The 21,942-nt window shown below is 35.1% G+C and overlaps 1 protein-coding gene across 4 annotated transcripts in view; it reads right to left on the minus strand.

Moving 5' to 3' along the window:
• HSD17B4 (hydroxysteroid 17-beta dehydrogenase 4) overlaps positions 1-21,942 on the minus strand; it is a 94,430-nt gene that overhangs the window by 46,652 nt on the left and 25,836 nt on the right. For all 4 annotated transcript variants that reach the window (XM_032156589.2, XM_058440583.1, XM_058440585.1 and 1 more), the window contains 6 exons: positions 20,653-20,840; positions 11,166-11,257; positions 8,323-8,347; positions 6,577-6,705; positions 3,959-4,062; positions 1,055-1,291 (listed from right to left, as the gene is read on the minus strand). In XM_032156589.2, coding sequence (XP_032012480.1) covers positions 1,055-1,291; positions 3,959-4,062; positions 6,577-6,705; positions 8,323-8,347; positions 11,166-11,257; positions 20,653-20,840 — 775 coding nt within the window. The remainder of the gene's footprint in view (positions 1-1,054; positions 1,292-3,958; positions 4,063-6,576; positions 6,706-8,322; positions 8,348-11,165; positions 11,258-20,652; positions 20,841-21,942) is intronic.

Here is a 21,942-nt window from a genome sequence, read left to right on the forward strand (position 1 = left end):
CCAGTCTTTAAACATCACCTAAATGCTAAGGACCCAGTTAGACCCCTCCCTGAACTCTAGACTCATATATTCAACTGTCCATCTTACATTTCCACTTAAATGTGTAACAGACACCTCAGACATACTTAAAACCAACTCCTGATCAACCCCACCTTAAAATAAATGTGTATCTATAAATTATACATAATGCCATATGTAACTACTATACATATTAAACACACTATACATAATTATACATTACATATAGATGTGTAATTTATAATTATATACAACGTATTCATGCACCCATCTATATATATATATATATATATAAAATCCCAGTTATCCAGAACAAATATCTTCATCCTTGACTCCTCTTTGCTAACCCTCATATGCAGCACTTTTACTTGGATTACTGTAATAGACTCTTCAGTGGTTTCTCTGCTTTCATGCTTGACTCCCTTATAACCTATTCTCCAACAGCAACAAGCTTGTGCCAGTGTGTGAACATAGCCAGACCATGTCACTACTCAGCTGAAATCAACAAATGGCTTCCCATATTCATCGAAGTATATGCTGAAATCCTTACAATTACTCCAGTGCCTTCTCCTACCATTGCCCCCTTGCTCACTCTACAGCTATGCTGGCCCTATTACTGTTCCAAAAACAAGCCAAGTATGTGCTATTTGCTTTAAATACTCCTCCCTGGCTTGCTTCTTCACCAATGTCATGAGGTGAGGATTATCATATCCATTCTATAGATAAGGAAACTGAAGCCTAGAGATATTATCTACCCTTGGTCAAGAATCAAGTAAATGGCAGAGAGAGAATAACATTATGCCAGGGTTATGGGACTACACATACTTGTTATTTTCTTCTTTTTGGCTGGCATTTTGAACTAACTCTCCCCTCTTTTATTCTTAAAAAGAAAAATCAAAAGATATGCTAAACTAACCACCATAAATAATTATATAAATATTACACACACTACACATACATACATATAAGATATGACATTAATGAATAATATTTACAGAAACAGAAAAGCAAAATAAAGGTTTCTTATTAGGCATACCTTTGCAAAGTTGATTGAAAGTCCAGGAATTTCTGCTAATCCTCCACCCATCATAGATTTCTGACCTATGATAACTCCGAAGGTGGGCAAACAGGAGAAATCAGAACTTCCTTCATAAATAAATTTCAAATCTTTTGGATCCTTGATTGATGCTCCCACTCCAAGGGCATACATAATAGCTTCCAGTTCCGTATAAACATAAGAAAATGGAGGGAGTTTCTGGCCAATAGCTCCAGCCTAAGGACAGTTTTAAAAAGTAATTTATTTCATTAATAACTTTTCAAAACTATTAACTTCTTACATACCTAGTTTTGTTTTTGAATAGATGTGAATAGAATGTTAGTGAATTTGATGGAGCACAATTATTGCAATTATATTTTATTTTTTTAATAGAAACTAGGTAATGTGTAGAAAAGGACTTCATTTACAGTTAAGAACTTTTTTATTGCTTGCTTCTTGCTAACAGATAGTATGCCTCATACTCAACTTTCCTGTCTCTAATTCAGCAACTATTAGCTACCCAAAAATCCAAAAAATAATGAATTTGTTATTAAGGATAGTAAATTGCTCGTAAGATCTAATGTATAAAGTTCACTGTAAACAGATGAGTAAAACGCTGCTTAATGGATGTAAATTTGATTGCCTCATAATGGTTTTTGTCTGTTTGTTTGTTTTGAGATGGAGTCTCGCTCTGTCACCCAGGCTGGAGTGCAGTGGCACGATCTTCGATCACTGCAACCTCTGCCTCTCAGGTTCATGCGATTCTCCTGCCTCAGCTTCCCGAGTAGCTGGGACTACAGGCCCGTGCCACCAAGCCTGGCTAAATTTTTTTTATATTTTCAGTAGAGACAGGGTTTCACCATGTTGGCCAGGCTGGTCTGGAACTCCTGACCTCGTGATCCACCCACCTCGGCCTCCCAAAGTGCTGGGATTACAGGCATGAGCCACTGCGCCCAGTCCCTCATAATGTTTTTAAGTAAAATAAAATTTAACTTGAATTTCCTTCCCAGGAATATCCTTTGTCTAACTAGATGTTGTCTTTTTCTACTTAGTGATAATATGCACAGCTAATAAGTGAAGTACATATTAAAGAATAATGTCCAATTTTTCAATCATTTTTATTCTGAAGTAGAAGTTGGCAAACAAGGACTAAGAGCTAAAATGGTTTATACAAGTTGGTTAAAAATAAGAAAAAGAGAAAGAATATGTAATAGAATAGAAGCACTATGTAGCCCACAAAGCCTAAAATATTTACTATATGGGCCTTCATCAAAAAGGTTTTCCAACCCTTATTTTGAGGAAAAACCACATTTATATACTGACCACATTCTCAGGCTTAAAATTAGAATTTTAACTTTCTTTATCACAATGCCTACCGTAGGTTACAAAACATCAGAATCTAATATGGCAAATGACTTACTTCTTCCTATTTATCCAGTACAGTTTTTTTAAGAAAGGATACAAACAGGAACAGTAAATAGGCAAATTTCACATGAGCCATCACAATTGTCCTCGAATTTCTGACTCAGTGGGAAGCATTTTACTTGCAGCCATGTTGAAATAGTTCTAAAATACAATATCGATGCTTCCCTTAAAAGAAACAGACCCAAAAGAGCACTAAACTAGATATCCTTTTCTAAAGAGTTAGAAAATGTTACAAAAGTAGGATTATTGATGGTCAAGAAAAAAAAAATGATACTTGTCATACAGTTAGATACAGAAATCTAATGGTACTGAAAAAGAAAAAGCAAAAGTTTAATATCTGAGCTTATGTTCAAATTCTATCAATATTTAGTACATATTTTATACAGTTTTATCATCATTCATTTAGCAATAAATAGCTTAGAAAATAATTTTTTGTATGTGAAAAAAGTTTCAAAATTATTTACATTTCAAACAAAATTTTGCTGATTATAGGCACTTCACTTTCAATATAGAGGTTTAAAGCCTTGTGTGCATTAGGTAAAGGGGTAAAAAACACAACAAAGAACCTGGGAGCACATAACCTCCAGGAGTCATGGTGTCATAGTCTCCACTCCCAAATACAAATTCCCACACAACTTAAATCTACTTAAAGTCAATTTAAAGCTATCCTTAAAGAGATAAAGAACTATGAATGGGTAGAATGAGAACTGTATACGGAAGACAGACAGTCCAGGCAGGCATAGATATCAGGACTAGATATCAGTTTAGCCACAAGTCATTTTACCAACAGTTGAGATACTCCCTTTTTTCCTCTTCCATTCAGTACCTCCGTGAGTCAGTTTCCAAACAGCACTGCAGGGGGTAAAAATGGGGTTGGCACCACTCAGGCAGCTAACCTGATTCATCACACCCCCCAATGGAGCCTACCAAAAATTATATGCAAGTAAGGAGCATTCCTCTAAAAAGTTCATGATAAGCTTTCAGCAGCTCTGTTTCCAACCAGGAGAAGAAGCTGAGTGGGTTACCTCCATTCTCCAAGCCCCACTCGGCTGCTAGGTAAAACCTTGGAAACTGACACCCAACCACTCTTATCTCCTTTCCCATTAGGGAAAAGAAATGCAGGGCACAGTCCAGAGAAATCTAAGAGAGGGAAAAGGAGAAATTTAAAAGACAAATAAAGTACTCTGGACCATGTTAGAATTCACCCTGAGCCATCTCTTCATGTGGCTCAACTGTCCTGAATTCTCTGTATGTTGAAATCAGGCTGTATGTTACAAAGTCAGTCATAAATGATTCCTGAATAAATCTTCTATTTTAAATTATCTCTGCCACTGCTTCTCTCCATTATTAGAGACTGAAAGAAAGTAACTGCATCCAAAAGAAAAGAGAAAGAAGTAGGGAAGGAAGAAAGCAGGGAGGGAAGAAGGGAGGGAAAGTCTCCAGAGAAGGCAAACGCTTTAGGCTTTTTTCCCCACTTACAAATCCTGATGTTGCTGTAGACGTTGCACGACTAGTATGATTTGCTGAAACTCCTCCTTCTGAATCTATTTTACTCAGAACTTCAATTATACTGCCAGTTGATTCTAAAATTAAAAATGAAAACCAAAAAAAAAGCTTTGTTAAAGATGTGACTAAGAAAAGCTACAATATGCTACATAATTATTCCTATAACATTCAGCAAACCTGCTACAGAGCCTCCATTGCCACTCATGAACTGAATGTATGATGTCAGGCTACTGAAGGAAAAAATTGCAACTGAAATAGGCCAAAAATAAATGGACATCTTCAATGAAATACAAGACATTGTCTAGCATATCCTTCCCTGGTTATCTGATTCTAAGGGGGCTCTGGGCTTTCCAATGTCTTTAAGCTATTTTACAACCTTTAAAGAGAAATACTTGTCTATAGACATGCAAGTTGTCTGATGGAGAGATCACTGATTCCTCCTCTCAACTGATTTCCATTCTTCCCAGGATGAAAGAGTGCCAAGATTACCTCCTCACCCCTACTCCCAGTTCTTTGTACAAGTAATAGCTCTGAAGATAGTACCAAAAATTCTTCCAGAGAAAATCATCATCATAACCAATGACTCCAGACAGAGATCAAAAGCTGCTGTTCTGTGGGTCTAAAAGGCTAATAAAGGAGGCTCATGGGGCATCCACATATCCATAAGATATTCTCAAGGCCCTGGGACCTTTCTAACAAAGCTTAGAGACATGGGCTTCCTTCTGAACTCAGACAAAACCATAATCAAAAATTTTTAATTTTTGTAAAAATACTAAAATTAGCCAGGCGTGGTGGTATATGCCTGTAATCCCAGCTACTTGGGAGGCTGAGGTGGGAGAATCACTTGAACCCAAGGGGCAGAGGTTGTAGTGAGCTGAGATCACGCCACTGTACTCCAGCCTGGGAGACAGAACAAGACTCCGTCTTAAAAATAAATAAATAAATAACCAAATTACAGAGTCTGAGAAGACCAGAGATATCTGCCATTCCTGATGACACCAGTAAGGAAGTTTCTTGCCTATTAATCTTCCCCCTACCATCCCATTCATATTGCTATCTAGAGGGAAGGCTATTTAGTTGAAAGCCACCTCCTTCCAGAAACAGACAACTTAAATTACTTCTTGGCTCAAATACTGGCTAGTTTAGCTTTTCCTGGGATTTAGTTCCATCATCTATAAAATAAAAACACTAGAATAGATGCTCTGGAACGTCAATTCTCATCGAAAAGATCATTTTTTTTAAATTGTGCTTCAAAAAGAGGTATCTTTTCACTTACAATTAGTTATAATAATTCAATTAGTTAGCTTTTTAATAAGTTTAACACTTTTGAGGCAGAAACACTTTTTGAGATAAATATCAGAGGAAAGCTTTTACTATACTTTTCTTTCATTTATTTTCATGGATAAGTGACTGTTGTTCATAGAATAAATTTCTCAAATGTCTAAATATAAAATACAAAAATGTTACCAGTTATGACATAACAATCATGTTATCATCTGATTGAGAATAAGCATAATGAAAACTTCAGTGGGTATTCCAGTAGGTAGGAAAGTATCATTAAGGAGAAAAAAAAACGGAATAGTCATTTTTCAAATATATTCTTCTATCAAACTTTAAATATTACATTACTATGAGAAAAAAACGTTTTTCTATAAAATGACCTTGACTCATGATCTTTTCAGAAAAATACTTCAAATTTCATATATTACATGCATATGTGAGTTATGCTAGAAAAAAATAATCTGACTTTTATTTAGTTATCTATTTCTGTGGTAATAGGAGATTAAATAATTCAAGTTAATAAGCAATTATTAAGTCCCTTCTATGAGTTCCGCACTATGCTAACACCAAACATATACAAGAAGTACAAACAAGATACAGTCTCTGCCTCAAAGGAACTTACCAGGCAATTAAGAAACCATACATTCATGAAACAAAAGAAGTGGAGAACAGTTAAAATTAGATGCTCAAGCGCTAGGAGTTCAGCTAACAGAAAGATGAATATACCCTAGAATATCTGGACAGGTTTTGTTGAATATCTGGGGCTTGAGTTTTTCTAAAGAAGCATTAAGATTAGCAGAGGACATCAAAGGCAGAAGAAGTATGTTAGAAAAGCAGAGAATCAGTAGCAAAGACAAAGTGCTAAAACAAAGCCACATTTATGCACTAAACAGAAAACAGCTAAGCCTAAATTAAAAAAAGGCTTAAATAATCTTCTTGAGAAAGAAAGAAAGAAAAATATGGTAAGATTGGGAGCATATGGGTAGATAATGGAAGACTTTGAAACCAACCATCAGTGAGGATGTAAGTGCATTCAGCACAAATGAGTAAACATCTTATGCCATCCATCCCCCAATCACACATAAACCCAAAAAAACAGGATAATAATAAAGCTGAAAAACTGACAGTGAGAATAACATAAATATCTTAAATGTCAAGAATTCTAATACCTACTAGAGCAGAAAATATGCTATAGACGATTCAAGTGTCTTAACACTACATTTAACATAGAAGACAACTCCATAAGAGAAGAAAATGCTTGCTGCCTCTGATTCCCCAACCAGGGCTGACTGACGGAGGACTCTCTTTACCTTGGATACTCTGAGGCTTGCTGGCATTCTCAAAGTCACAGATCTTCTTCCAGTTAGCCTTGACTGCCTCAGGAGTCATTGGGTGATTCTTTTGTCTTACAATAGCTCCAAGAGTCCGCTCCCAGCGTACTGGTTATAGAAACAAAAATAACATACTGAGCACATAGTTGAGAGACAGAAAGTAAGATGCATAAGAATCCTTTCATTTCTTAAGAGAAAGGAAATTTAGAAGAAAAGGGATTCTAACTCCTAAAGAGTTTTACCATAAGCCTTAAAATGAATTTTTCCTAATAAACCCATTAGGATAAGGTCAATTTAAAGAAACATTTGAAGCTGAAGGGAAAAATTTCTCCTCTGACTATGCTAGGCAGTACTAAAGGTAGAATGTTATGCTTTATGTGAGAAAGTTTAATCATATAATAATCACATCGAAAGACTGACTTCACGACCACAGATCTCCAAAGTAATATACTTCATTCTTCTTATTTATAAAATGAAGATAACTGAATAAAGCTTCGCTGAGTTAGCAAACTGAAGACTAATAGTAAATAAAAGCTCAAAGACTTCAGTTAACAAAAATTTAGTGTAACAGGTGGCCCCAAATAATTCTCCCTTACCTTCTCTTTGCTCTACCTCTATTTCCACAAGAAGTCAGTTAGAATGCACAGATTCATAAAAACCATTACTGCTGCATAAGGAGAATTTTTAACATTGTTTTCTTTTTAAAAACCAGAGGGTATAAATAACTAATAATAACCTTATTTAAACATAATAGTCAGATATTGATGATTGTTAAACTGAAGATTTGTCTTTGGGAATGACAGAAATGCCTTTGTCTAGAGCTTTCCTATTGATAAAGTGCCAGATGTAGCTTTTACTGCAAAACTTTATGTTCCATTTTTAAATGAATGTAATAAGACACTCAAAAATGCTTCAAGAATATAAGCCATTTTAACAATTAGAGAAAATGACCATTAATTCTAAAAATATTATACTACTACAGCGATGCCCTCCAGAGATAGCAACATTTTAACTGATTCAGTTAATTGGATTAATTTTGATACCCATAGCCAACTAAATATAAGCTGAGACATAGAATTTTTCACAATTTTTTTTAATGCCATAAAGCAATTCTCAAATTTGGAGTTCACAAGGTTTGAGAGATGGGTTAGGAGAGGGTTGAAGCCAAGTAAATTTACTACTGGGCTAAAGCAGAATAATTCCCATAGATTAGCTGCAATTTCTGTCCCAGTAAGTTGTCCAATGTGATTCCTCACTCCCCTTGACGTCTTCTGCTTCATAGAAGAAAATAATTACATAGGAAAATTGGAGAACTTGCCTGCTGCTCTAGAAAAGTCTCAACCCATCTTTTTCCAAAACAGCTCTCCCTCCCACTCACTTATCTGCTGAAACAGCAAGAACAAGCATTTGGGAAGTCAAAGACATGGGAGGATGATTATCAATATATGCTGTCTGAAGGAATAGCCAGTTCTGAACAAGACAGGACAAGTCCTGAATAAGGACTGCCTACAGGAAGAATAGATAGGATCTTGAAAGGGCCACAGACCTATAGGACAATCACAGTGCTTAAAAATACCTGTTGCTATAGCAATGTTTAAGTTTGAATATGCAAGCACTATATCCAATGGTTAGGCATGTGACAAAAATCTTACCCACCTCAACTGGATATGCAGGTTTAAAGATAAGGAAATAATCTATACAAACCAAAAACTAAGAGAGACTTACATTTTCCAATCCATCCTGCTCCAACCTACCAAAAAGAGGGGGAAAACATTATACCATCTAATGTGAAATCACTGATACAATTTTTTTAATTAAAAAAAAGTCAGCTCCTTTACTAGGAGTATTAGAATTCAAGGCGACAAGAGATGAAAATAATACAGGTCTATAAGAGTCCACTGGCCCCCATGACTTTGCACGGTTCATGTTATCAGAGCACAAACTTAAAACAGCACAATGAAGTAGAAATGCATGTAATAGAAAAGAATGAATCTGATGTCAGAGACCAAGGCTTGACACAAATTTGTCTACTGACTACCCTGGCCAAATTATGTGACCTGCCTAAATCCAAGTTTCCTCAAATGTAAAATAAAAATGACAGTACATATTTCATGTGTTACCATGAAGCAAACAATATAAATAGTACACTGCCTAGCATATCATGAGATCCAAATAAATGTCCGTCTTGAAGGACCTACTGAATTACAAAGAAAACCAAAGCCAAATAAAGAGAGTATTTGACTTAGTAAACTACATATACTCATTTTAATGAAACATCTTTATGCAGAGATAAGACAAATGACCAAATAATAACTGCTACCCAGAAAGATAAATTATTCACTTCTATAATTTTTTCTAGAGGTCATTCAAGAAAAATCCTAAAAAAAAAAAAAAAAAGTCTGATGAGTCTGATGTAAAGAAAATCTGTTTGTCATAACTTCAAACACCACAACTACAGTGTACTCAAACTTATCACAAAAATTTCATATGCATATGATAGAAGAAATGTATCAGCAGACATCTTAGTGGCTCTAAGTTCAAGGGTGTGGCTTTTCATCACCCTTTGCCTCTATATTAATATGCCTACACCTTTTATGATACAGCCAGTCAGCCTTGATACAGTTACACTAATCAGCAGTGGTTTGGATAACCGACAAAATAACTACCACTTTTTACCGTATTTTAGAAGGGAAGTAATAAGCTACAAGCTCCTCTCAGGTGCTAAAAACAATTGCACCAGCTGAGCCAAAAATATTTGTATCTGCCACTCTAGATATCTATCAGAACTTCAAAAAGTGGCAATTTACTTTCAAGGTTTAAGTCAGGATATTATGCACAGCTCGTAGTATATTTTATCAATCAGGCATGCCAAATGTTTCTCACTAAAAATGTTCACAATACAGTAAAAGAAAACAGCAACATAACAAAACTTCATCTGCAGAATTATCCTACTTGTCTGTGTGTTTGGGTGTATAAAACACCTATTTAGGCCGGGTGCGGTAGCTCACGCCTGTAATCCCAGGACTTTGGGAGGCCAAGGCGGGCAGATTATTTGAGGTCAGGAGTTCCAGGCCAGCCTGACCAACATGGTGAAACCCCGTCTCTACTAAAAATACAAAAATTAGCTGGGTTTGGTAGTGGGTGCCTGTAATCCCAGATACTCAGGAGGCTGAGGCAGGAGAATCACTTGCATCCGGGAGGTGGAGGTTGCAGTGAACCAAGATCACGCCACTGCACTTCAGTCTGGGCAACAGAGAAAGACTTTGTCTCAAAAAAAATAAAAATAAAAAATAAAACACATATCTAATAAAAGACTGGAAGGAAAGACATAAAAATATTCATACTAGTTCTCTCTGGATAGTGGTAATGTAGGCAATTTTTATTTTATTTTTTATATGGTCTTATATATTTCAAATTTTCACAAACAGCACTTATTATTTTTGTTCACAAAGTTAGTAATAAACATAACTGTAAAAGATAAATAGTTTTTAAAAATTCCTTAATGAGGTAAAAGAAGAGCAGGCAAAATTCTGAATTACAGATGGCTTGATATTATTAAATTTTCCTCTTCTATAAAACAGAGTTGTAAAGTTCTTTCTACCTCTACTATGCCACAATTCACATCCAATGGCTGTGATTAGGAAAGTGGAGGTGCATATCTCTGCTTAGAGATATGTAAACTTTTTCTTTTTCTTAATTTACCCATCAGCTTTTCATTCAAATGAAATAAGTTAATATATCCCTCACTTTAAATTGAGCCAGGTTTACAATAGGTTCTGTATACAACAGGTTCATTATTACCACAGAGAATTTTAAATGGGGGGGTTCTAATATACAACAGTTTAGGCTAGAAAAAAGAGATCAAAGTCAAATAAGTAATCAAAAATATATAAATTGGCTTTAAAAGGTCTAAAAGAACTTTCATCAAACAGTGAACAATGGATCTCACCGCATGATGGGATTATGCGTAGATAACTATTTTTATAATAAACATTTAAAGCTCTGCAATAAAGAAAAACAGAAAACTTCATTTTTTATGTAAAAATAAATAATGTTATATTTATTGACCTATTACACAAGATTAAATTCCGGCTATACTGATAATTAAAATTGGTGGGTAAGTGCTATGTATTAGGCCTTATGCCAAGGGTTTAAAATATGACTTGTAGTTGTCACAAGAAAGCCCCACAAAACTAAAGCTCAGGAAGGTCAAATCAGCAATTCCCAGAATAAGAATTCAAAATCTGGCCTGATTGACTCTAAACTCCAAGCTTCATCTTTCCACCTTATCATTCAGCTTCTTAAATAATGAAATTTCCCACATTTTGACCTAACAGATCAAACCAGCCACATTTTCATTTGGTAGGAATGTTACAAACGTAGAACTAAGTAAAAACAGAATTTATAAAGTTACTATTACTTTCCAAAAAATGGATATTAGTAGACACTTTTAATTATAACATAGACACAATATTTAAAAATATACAAGTGATGGCCACTGGTACAGATTTTTACAAATGCAAGCAACTGGAGAAAACTAATAAGAGAAAACAGCAAGGTGCAAATACCTCAAACAAGCCACCATTCTCCTCACAACTCTCGTGACAAAGCCAAAGGACAAGGGGTGCCACATACTCTGGCTTCAGGGCTTCCACGAGATCTGAAATAAAGAATATACACATATCTTATCAATCATTTTACTTTCTAAGAATTTCTTACTTATAAAATTATAGGTAATTCAGAGACCTTTAAAATAAGAACAAAATTAGTATGTACATAACTAGTCTAACATTTAAGGCTTTGGGAAGAACTCTTTTTAATCTCAACTGAGCCATTTCTAAAGGGCTCTCAAGCTTCTAAAATTGTAAGTATCAGACACACCTTTCCAAGATGAGTAACATATTAATACTGTTCAGAAGAAGAAAAGTTAGAACTGCCTAGACAAAGATTGGTGAGCAAAACTGTATTTAACATGAGAAACTTGGGTACTATTCATTCCCAAAATTATTCTATTCTCCCAGCTATTAACAAGAATCTAGAAAACCACAAAACAGCCTAGACGATTATAGTGGCAAATAATGATTGAGAGTGCTGAATCCTAACCATTAGACCACCAGGGTAGGCAGATAATGATTGAAATAGACCTTGTAGACATCACTGATGAGTGCACAAAGTATAAGAACTACTTTCCCACTGCATATGTTACCTTTTTGACTTTTTAAAAATTAATATATAATAGTTGTACATATTTTGAAGGTGCATGTGATATTTTGATACCTTATACGATGTGTAATGACCAAATCAGGGTAACTGGTATAACCATCAACTCAAATGTTTATCTTGTCTTTGTGTTGACAACATTACAAATCTTCTCTTCTAGCTATTTTGAAATACACAATAAATTATAGTTAACTATAATTTCTCTATTGTACCATCAAATACTAGAATTTATTCCTTCTATCTAAGCTTACTTTCGTAGCCCTTAGCCAACTTCTCTTTACCATTGCACCCTTTCTGTGAGTAGCTTGGTGAAGCAGAAAGGTACTACGTGAAGAACGTGAAGACTTTGATTTTGGTACTGAACCTGCTATGCAAGCAACTTAGGAACCTGTGCCCATCATTCAACTTCCCTGGGCCTGTACCTTCATCAGTAAGCTAGTAATTTAAATGCTTCTGCTTCCTATTCCACCAAGTTGTTCCAAGGCTCAAATGAGATACAATTTGTATCTTACAATACCTTAAATACCATAGAATTTTATCTAAAAGATCAAATAAATGCAAAAATTGTGAAATGACAAAATACAATTTTGTATTTATGTGTTAAAGTAAAAAAGATGGTGTATATAGTCCTGTAAATTAAAAAGTAGTTGCAATAACTCTTCACTTTATAGCCTCTAAAAGCTCTCAAAAGTACACAAGCATTCCAATGGCACCCTGTCTTCCATTTTTCATTATATGCATGAGGAAAAAACGAAAGGAAGACTCCAACCATCTCAAATTGTACAATACAACAAATTATTAACTTAAATACCCATTCATCTCAATACATAACATTCCCCTAATTTCCCATTTATCAATTGGCAAAACTAAATGTTAAAGGATATTTATGTACAGGGATTTGGATATTTGAGTTGACTAACTTCAAACTGAATGCAAACTAAAGACATCTATAAAATGCAACAGAGTATCTATTATCTTAGTTGAGAAAAAAGAAAAGAACATAAGCCACATACAAAAAAATACGTCTGCCTTGCAGTTTATTTTATATATTATCACTAATAATATAAGCAAATATTCTTGCTTTCCAGTTCATTCTCAAACTCCTAGATTAGCCAGCACCTATTAAACTCAATTTTATAAATAAAAAACCAACCTCAAGAGAGTAGATGAAAGATCAGAGAAGTCCCATAGCTATTAAGATATAAAGTTATATGAAATCAAAAATAGAAAGGTTTACTTACTCAACCCAGTGTTTCTTCCACAATACTAGATGTCAGGATATCTAGCATTACAGTGAGTCAAGTACTCTGAGGAATACTTCTGCTTCCAGAAATGAGATTCTTTTAAAGCATTACTGAGATAAAGAAGGTATCCTCCAACCAGAAAAAGAAAAAAAAAAAAAAAAAATAGAAAAGACTCCCTAGTGCTACATGCTACAGGGAAGGCAGGGTTGCCCTAAGAATGAGACAAATAATAATACCGATACCTAGGTACTCAGAGATAGGCCAGCATCAAGATGGGGTCCTAAACCTAAACTGTTCTACACTGAACTTCAACTTCTAAGGAAGACTGAAGCAGACCAAAATTGGCTATGCTTCCTGGTAACCAGCAGTAGCAACGACAGATCCTCTCTGAAGAAAACACTGCCAACTTAGAACACAGAACAAATACAGAAAAAGATCAGGTAAAGAGCTGGTAATTAGAAATCACCAAGCACACAATGAAGAAAAGCCACTATGAGTAAAAGTTAGAACAAACAGCAGATTTAAACTACAATAGAATAGAAATGTTGGAATTTAAAATATATTATAAAGAAAAGTTAACTATTGATTAGCATTTGTACCCTTCCTGACTCAACAATTTTACTTCGAAGTACATATCCTAGAAAAATTCTTGTTCTTGTTATCCAGAACACATGTACAAGAAAGCAGATTAATTGAAAAGCAACCCATATGTTCATCAATAATAATTAAGTAAATTCACATAATAGTCTTGCAGCAAAATAATCGAACGAGCTACAGCTTTATATAAATCTTAGAGCCCTAAAATTGCATGAAAAGACAAAGTACAATTCCACCAAAATTTTTTTAAATGACAAATGTCATAAAGATCAAAAACAAGAAAACCAAACAATAAAGTGTTTATTCATGTAATTCTTATTAAAAAAAATTAAAGGTAAGGGAATTAATATTCTCTTTAAGTGATTACCTCTTGGGGGAGGAAATGGGGTGAGATAAAAAGGTAAAAAAAATAGGCCGGGCGCAGTGGCTCACACTTGTAATCCCAGCACTTTGGGAGGCCAAGGCGGGCGGATCACGAGGTCAGGAGATCGAGACCACGGTGAAACCCCGTCTCTACTAAAAATACAAAAAATTAGCCGGGCGGGGTGGCGGGCGCCTGTAGTCCCAGCTACTCGGAGAGGCTGAGGTAGAATGGCGTGAACCCAGGAGACGGAGCTTGCAGTGAGCCAAGATGGCGCCATTGCACTCCAGCCTGGGCGACAGAGCAAGACTCCATCTCAAAAAAAAAAAAAAAAAAAGGTTACAAAAATAGACAAAAGTTATGGAAATGCTCCAGTTTGGGGGTTGCATGACAGCAAGTCATCAAGATGACCTCCAGTGACCCCCATGTCCTTTAATTTATCCCTTTTTGTAGTCCTTTTTCACAGTGTACCAAGGCTAGTCTGCGTGATCAGTAGGATAGGACAAACGTGATGGTACATCTCTTCTGAAATAGGTTATACAAGACGCTGCAGATTCTGTCTTGGTGATCCTGTCTTTCAAATAGTTAGCTCTGGGGAAAGCCAGCTGCCATGTCAAGAGCAGTCCTATGGAAAAGCCACATGGTGAGAAACTGAGGCCTCCTAACAACAGGTAGGAAGGAACGGAGGCCTCTTGGCAACCGGCATGTGCACAAATGAGCTTGGAAGTAAATCCTCCAAGCCAAGCTTCCAAATGACTACAGTGCCAGCAAACATCTTAATTAAAACCTCTTAAAGACCTAGAAGCAGAACCTCCTAGCTAGGCTAAATTCCTAACCCCAGAAATTGAGTGAGATAATAAATGTATGCTGTTTTAATCCACTAAGTTTTAGAGTAGTTTACTGCAGAGCAGTAAATAACTAATACAGCTTGGAAAGTTAGTTCCTGGATACTCATTATAGGGTTTTATTTTATTTCATGTAAGAAACAAGTAAGTTATATACATTATTTTTCATGTATCAAGTATATTTCAAAGGGGAAATGAAATAGCAAAAATGTCTCCACACATTACTCATAATATCTGGTTCTTTAACAAATAATTCCTTTAATTGCCCATAAGGAAATATTTTAGAGGAGGAGAAGAAAAGCTTCAGGTCAAAATAAATTTTCAGATATTCTAAACTATAAAAGAGTAAGAAAAAAGCAGAATAAAAATAATGGAATTTTAGGACTAGAAATAATGGTCCCAAAATTAAAGGAAATTTAAAAATGATCTATAACTCTCTTACTTTGTGGAAGAGAAAACAGATCCAGAAAGATTAAGTCATTTGTCTAAAGTAGACTTTATTTTCTAAACTTCTTTTACTAGAGCATGGTAGGCATAAAGGATTAAACATTTACCTAATGCCTTTAGTGGTCCACATCTGTTCAAATAAATGATAGCACATTCCCAAAGAAAAACAAATTTAAAACCTAAAGTTTTAAGTACTTTCTTGAAAACGTACTGCTTCCCAAAAAGTCTAGAATCCATGGCAAAAAGTGACTAAAGGTAGAAATCTAACAAAGGGATGATCAGCACAAATTCTAACTAGTGGTTTGTCTCTTGGTATGAAGCAGGGGGGTAGAAAGAAAGCACAAAGTTAGATGCAAGTTATTGGCAATGTTCCAATTCTTTGGTTGAGAAGTGAGTTCATGAATATTCATTACATTTTGATGCTTTACTTCTTATCTATAACCTATACTGTTTTGTGTCTATATAGTATCATACTTAAAAGGAAACAAATAAATTACATATCTTTCACATAATATGATTCTTCAACAAGACTTCCTTTGACACGACTACGAGAACATAAAGAGTTTTTAAAGAATAAGAGGCTTTAAAAATGGCTCTGCTGTCAAGGAAACAGGGGAAAAAATTAGATCTCAGGTCCAAATAGGTATTCTACACTAAAGAAAATTGGTTAAACACAGCTCTTGGCAAAGGCTGCAAAGTACTGCTGTAGTATTACAAATCCCAAGTTCTAAAATGAATGTTAGTTCAAATGTGGAAAATATACGGTACTGTAAGTTTTAGTGTTCCATGGAGTAGCTAATTTTAAAATACTTTCATCAATTATTTTGTACCTTTTCACAGAAGCTACTTTTAAAGTATTATGTAGATTTTCTTTTCGAAATATATAAAAACCAAGAGTACCAAAAAACACAGTTCTCCATAGTCAACTATTAAATACATATTGTATAAGTAAATAAAGGTAGGCTCTCAATTATCCATTTAAATGTTTAAAGAAAGTAGAAAGACTCACACTATCTCATTCCAAGACTTAATATAAAACTAGAGTAATCAAAACATCATAATATTGCTGAAAGGACAGGCACACAGATCAATGGAATAGAATAGAGAAGCCAGAAATAGACCGAGGTGTAAGTGGTCAATTGATTTTCCACAAAGGCGAAAAGGCAACCCAAATCAAGAATGAGGAATAGTCTACAGAACAAAAGAAGTAGATTCTTGAACAAACGAACAGCGTTTTTTCTTTTTTAAGGGAGGGTCTCAGTCCATTACCCAGGCTGGAGTGCAGTGGTGCAACCGTAGCTCACTGTAGCCTTGAATTCCTGGGCTCAAGCAATCCTTTCACCTCAGCCTTCCAAATTGCTGTGACTACAGGCACAAACCACCCTGTCCGGCTTGACTTTTTTTTAAAAAAGAGAAGATGAACTATTATGTGTTAAAGGAAACTTAAGAGCTGTAACAACAAAAATGTCCGTGGACCCTGTTTGGATCCTTAGTGGAACAAACCAACTCGAAAAATATCTCTTTCTAGACAACTAGAAAATTTTAATATGAATTTGGTAGGTGATATTAGCAAGTTATTGGCATTGTGGTTACAATGTCCATATCTGTTAGATATTCATTTCCAAGTGTTCATTAGGTAAAACATAATGTCTAGGATTTACTTTGAAATATTGCAGAAGAAAAGGGAGAAGGTGACCAAAAAATGAAACAAAACTGGCTGTTGACCGTTTGCTGAAGCCGAATGATGGGTACAGACAGTTCTTAACTTTCTTTACTCTTATGTATATTGGAAAGCTACACAAAAAAGTCTTTTCTTTTACACAAAGAAACTATGACCATAAAAAGCATTTTTTAAAATTATGGAACATGAATAAGGTAAAATATAATGCAACCATTAAAAGATACCCTGCACTATTTTATTAAATGGGAAAATGTTCATGATATGGGAAAAGAAAAGATAATAATAATTAGACTTCCAGTTTGCACTCCAACATAAAAAGAGCTTGGAAGTTGTTACTTCCATCCTCAAACCAAGACAAAAGCTTAACAAGCTAAAAATCAACAACTCTGCTCATTGGCACCAGAGAATTCAGGTCACAGGGCAAACCACCATTAGGAAAACTGGAGACACAGGCAAATTCAGAAAACCCAGCTTACTGAGATAGAAGCCTCCAGAGCCCAAGCAGTTAGAACACTTAAACAGTAACTGACAAATTGCTAGAGGCTGAATGTGGACTTGTTTCATCTTAGGAGGACGCAATCTTAGGAGGAGACTCCAACACTTTTATAAGTTTTACCTCCAGAATTTCCTACCACACAGTGAAGATCAGAGAAAAATCCCCTCATGCTTTGGACAAGACAAGGGGGAAGAAACCATTTTGAAACATGCCCAGAGTATTCTGTTCTACTTAAGGCCTGCTCTGAAGAGAAACTACTTTACCAGAGCCTTATCTGACCTAGTGGAAGAGTGATTAGACAGTTGGAACTTCTCTAGCTTTCCCATCTCAAAAAAGGGAAGGAAAAGAAAAAAAAGAGAAAAAAAAAGGCTAAAAAACCCTTCTGAAGGTCCCAACCCAGGACTCTGACCCACTAAAAAAATGGAGATTTAATAATAAGAGTACAGAACACTTCCACCTTACCACTCCATCAACAGGGCTCCAGTATAATAACAATTACAAGTGAGAGCTCCAACATACAAACTCTATTTAACAAAGAGTTTCTAAGGAAACTCAAAGACAACAGAGTATAAAAAAACAAGAACAGAGAGGAAACAGAAGCCTCTGATACCCATAGCTATAGCAAATAATAAACACGGCCTAAGTCCTAACGAGATAAACATAAAACCTCACACTAAAAGCCTATTAATCTCACTGGCTGTTACTCAATAGTATTATTTTTTACTTTCAACAAAAAAATTACAACCCACGTTAAAAGGCAAGAAAAACCACAGGCTAAAGAGACAAACATTAGAACCAGATTCATATATGGCAGAGAATTGGAGATTACCAGACAAGGAATTTAAAATAACTATGATTACTGTGCTTAGGGCTCTAATGGAAAAAGTGGATAATACACAAGAACAGATGGTTACTTTAAGCAGAGAGATAAAACTCTAAAATTAAAGAATCAAAAGAAAATGCTAGAAATCAAAACCATCATAAAAGAAATGAAGAAAGAATAAGTGACCTTGAAGATATGTCAATACAAACTTCCTGCAAGGAAACGCAAAAAAAGAATGAGAAAAATGGAACAGAATGTCTAAGAACTGTGGGACAATTACAAAACATATAACATGCATACAAGGAGAACCCGAGAAGAAGAAAAAGAGAATAAGCAGAAGTAGTATTTGAAGGAATGATGGCTGAGAACGTTCTAAAATTAATGACAGACACCAAACCACAGGAATCTCAGAGGACACCCGGCAGCATAACTATAAAAAATCTCCACCTAAATACAACATACGCAAACTGCAGAAAACCAAAGATAAGGAGAAAATCTTGGAAGACGACAGAGGGGAAAAAAAAAAATGCCTTACCTATAGGGGAATAAGGATAAGAATTATGTCACACTTCCTTTCTGAAACCATGTAACCAAGAGGAAAGTGATGTGAAATACAGGCATATCTCATTTTATTATATTCCACTTTATTGTGCTACGCAAATATTGCATTTTTCACAAATTGAAGGTTTATGGCAACTCTACATCAAGCAAGTCTATCAGTGTCATTTTTCCAACAGCATGTGCTCACTTCATTTATCCATACTGGCATTTTTTAACAATAAAGTGGTTTTTAATTAAGGCATGTATATGGTTTAGATCTACACATAATGCTGTTGCACATTTAATAAACTACAGCATAGTGTAAATATAACTTTTACATGCACTGAGAAACCACAAAATTTATATGACTTGCTTTATTGCAATCTTAGCTTTATTGTGGTGATCTACAATCAAACCTGCCACACCTCCAAGATATGCCTGTATTTAAAGTGTTGAAAGAAAAAAGCCACCACCTGAGAATTCTGTATCCAATGAACTTATCCTTCAAAAGTAAAGAAGATTAAGAGAATAGAAAGACAAGCCACAGACTGAAAAAAAAGATTTCTAAAACATATATCTGATAAAGGACTTGTTTCTAAAATATACAAGAATCCTTAAAATTCAAGAAAACAAACAATACAATTTAAAAATGGGTGAAAGATGTGAATAGACATCTCAACAAAAAAGACAAATAAATGCCAAATAAGCACAGGAAAAAAAATGCTCAATACCATACATCACTAGGTACGTGCAAATTAAAACAATAAGATATCACTAGATATCTATTAGATAACCTAAAATCCAAAATACTGACAATAAAAAATGCTGGTGAGGATGTGGAGCAACAAGAACTCTCATTAATTGCTGATGGGAATGCAAAATGATACAACCATTTTGGAAGACAGTTTGGCAATTTCTTACAAAGTTAAACCTAGTCTTATCATAGCATCCAGCAATCACACTCCATGGTATTTACCTAAACAACTTAAAAACTTAATGTCCACACAAAAACCTGCACATGAATGTTTATGGCAGCTTTATTAATGAGTGCCAAAAACTGGAAGAAACCAAGATCTCCCTCAATAGGTATATGAATAAACAAATTGTAGTACATTCACACCATGGAATATTACTGAACAATAAAAGGAAATGAGCTTCAATCCCTGAGAATTCAGGAAGAAAAGGGGAGAGACAAACAAGTAAAGCACAGGGGATTTTTAGGGCAGTAAAACCATTCTGCATGACATTATAACAGTGGATACATAACTTTATGCATTTGTGAAAACCCATACAATTGTACAACACAAAGGGTGAATCCCAGTGTAAATGATGAACTTTAGCTTATCATAATGGCTCCATACTGGTTCATCAACTGTAATAAATATACCACTCTGACCAAAGATGTTAATAACGGGAAACTGTGGGAGGTAAAGTATAGAAGAAATTCTCTGTACAATTTTTCTGTATATCTAGAACTGCTCTAAAAAATAATCTATTTTTACAATAATTATTATGAAACAGGAAGAATATTACTCCATTCTGTAAAGAAAAAAAATTATGAATATCTATGCAGAGAAAAAGAATCAAAGTTTTTATCAACGTGGTAGAATTATGGGTCATTTTTTATTTTTTCCTTTGTGCTTTTCTAAATTTTCCACAATGAACACAATTTACAGATAATGCTTTCGAAATTGAAAGAAAAATAATTCTTAAGTATTCAGAAAATTAAATACTTTTGCAAAGCTCACTCCACACAGATTTGTAAGTAACAGCACTGAAAAATATAAGCTTGCTTACTTACCTTCAGGCATAACTGTCTGAGTCATCCGTGATCCCGCATTAGGAGCAATGGTGTTACAATGAATGTTGCTTTTCCTGCCTTCAATTGCAAGAGAATTTGCAAGGCCCAGAAGACCCAACTTTGCAGCACTATAATTGGCCTGGCCAAAGTTGCCATATATTCCTGAAGCTGATGAAGTCATAATAATCCTAAAAAGAAAATCAATCTCTCAATATCATCTTTTCCATAATTTGATAACATTGCAACTCTAACTCTGTTTTGGTACTATTGCACCTATCAAAAGCAACAATGTGTATTTTCATTAGCTTCTTACAATCATGATTTATGTAACTAAAATAATATTAATATATAAGTAATCTCTCAAAATTCAACTACAAGATTGAACTGTTTTAAAAAGATTCTCTGGCCAGAACCAAATGATCTTAGACTTATGCTTTACAACCATAAAATAACCCGGTAATATATAAGTTAAAATTTTAGAAAGAAATATTAAACCGAACAGTTCTAACTTTTCAGTCCTCATCACTTTGCCTCTCTCCCCTTTCTGAACAATATTAAATGCCTCATTAAAACAATGCCATCTCAAAATCTGACCCAACCTCACTCACTCTACTTAGGCCAAGTAAAATAAAACATATTATTTATTTTCAGAAACTGTCAGGACCAGGATAAACTAGAAATCTCCAACAAAAACAGGCATCACAAGCAATTTGCTTTTATTAGATATGTATGGATCCTAAATTTAACAGGAATGACCTCAATACTAGAGTGCAACAGAGGACATGGACTAAAGCGTACTAGCACTGCCACAATGAGTTACTTACCTAGGAGCAATCACGAGGGGTCCTACAGTTCCTAAACAGTTTATAAAGACTAACTCATGTCTGACTAGCACCAGCAAGCAGGGAATAGCCATTCATCTCTCCCCAGTTGGTAAGACATGAAATAATATTCGGGTTACAGAATAAGGTATAGCCGAATCCTCAACGTGTGTACTATCTTCTAAAATGCCAGAAACTAAGGCAGGAAGATTACTTGGGCCCAAGAGTTTGAGACCAGCCTGGGCAACAAAATGAGATACTGTCTCTACCAAAAAATTAAAAAATTAGCCAGGCATGGTGGCACATACCTGCAGTCCCAGCTACTTGGGAGGCTGAGGTGGGAGAACTGCTTGAGCCCAGGAGGTAAGGCTGCAGTGAGCCATGTTCATGCCACTGTACTCCAGCCTGGGCAAGAATGAAACTATGGCTCAAAATAAAATAAAAATTGCCAGAGAGCAGCAAGAAAATC

Source organism: Hylobates moloch, unplaced genomic scaffold (genome assembly GCF_009828535.3).
Source record: "Hylobates moloch isolate HMO894 unplaced genomic scaffold, HMol_V3 SCAFFOLD_6, whole genome shotgun sequence".
Classification (NCBI taxonomy): Eukaryota; Metazoa; Chordata; class Mammalia; order Primates; family Hylobatidae; genus Hylobates; species Hylobates moloch.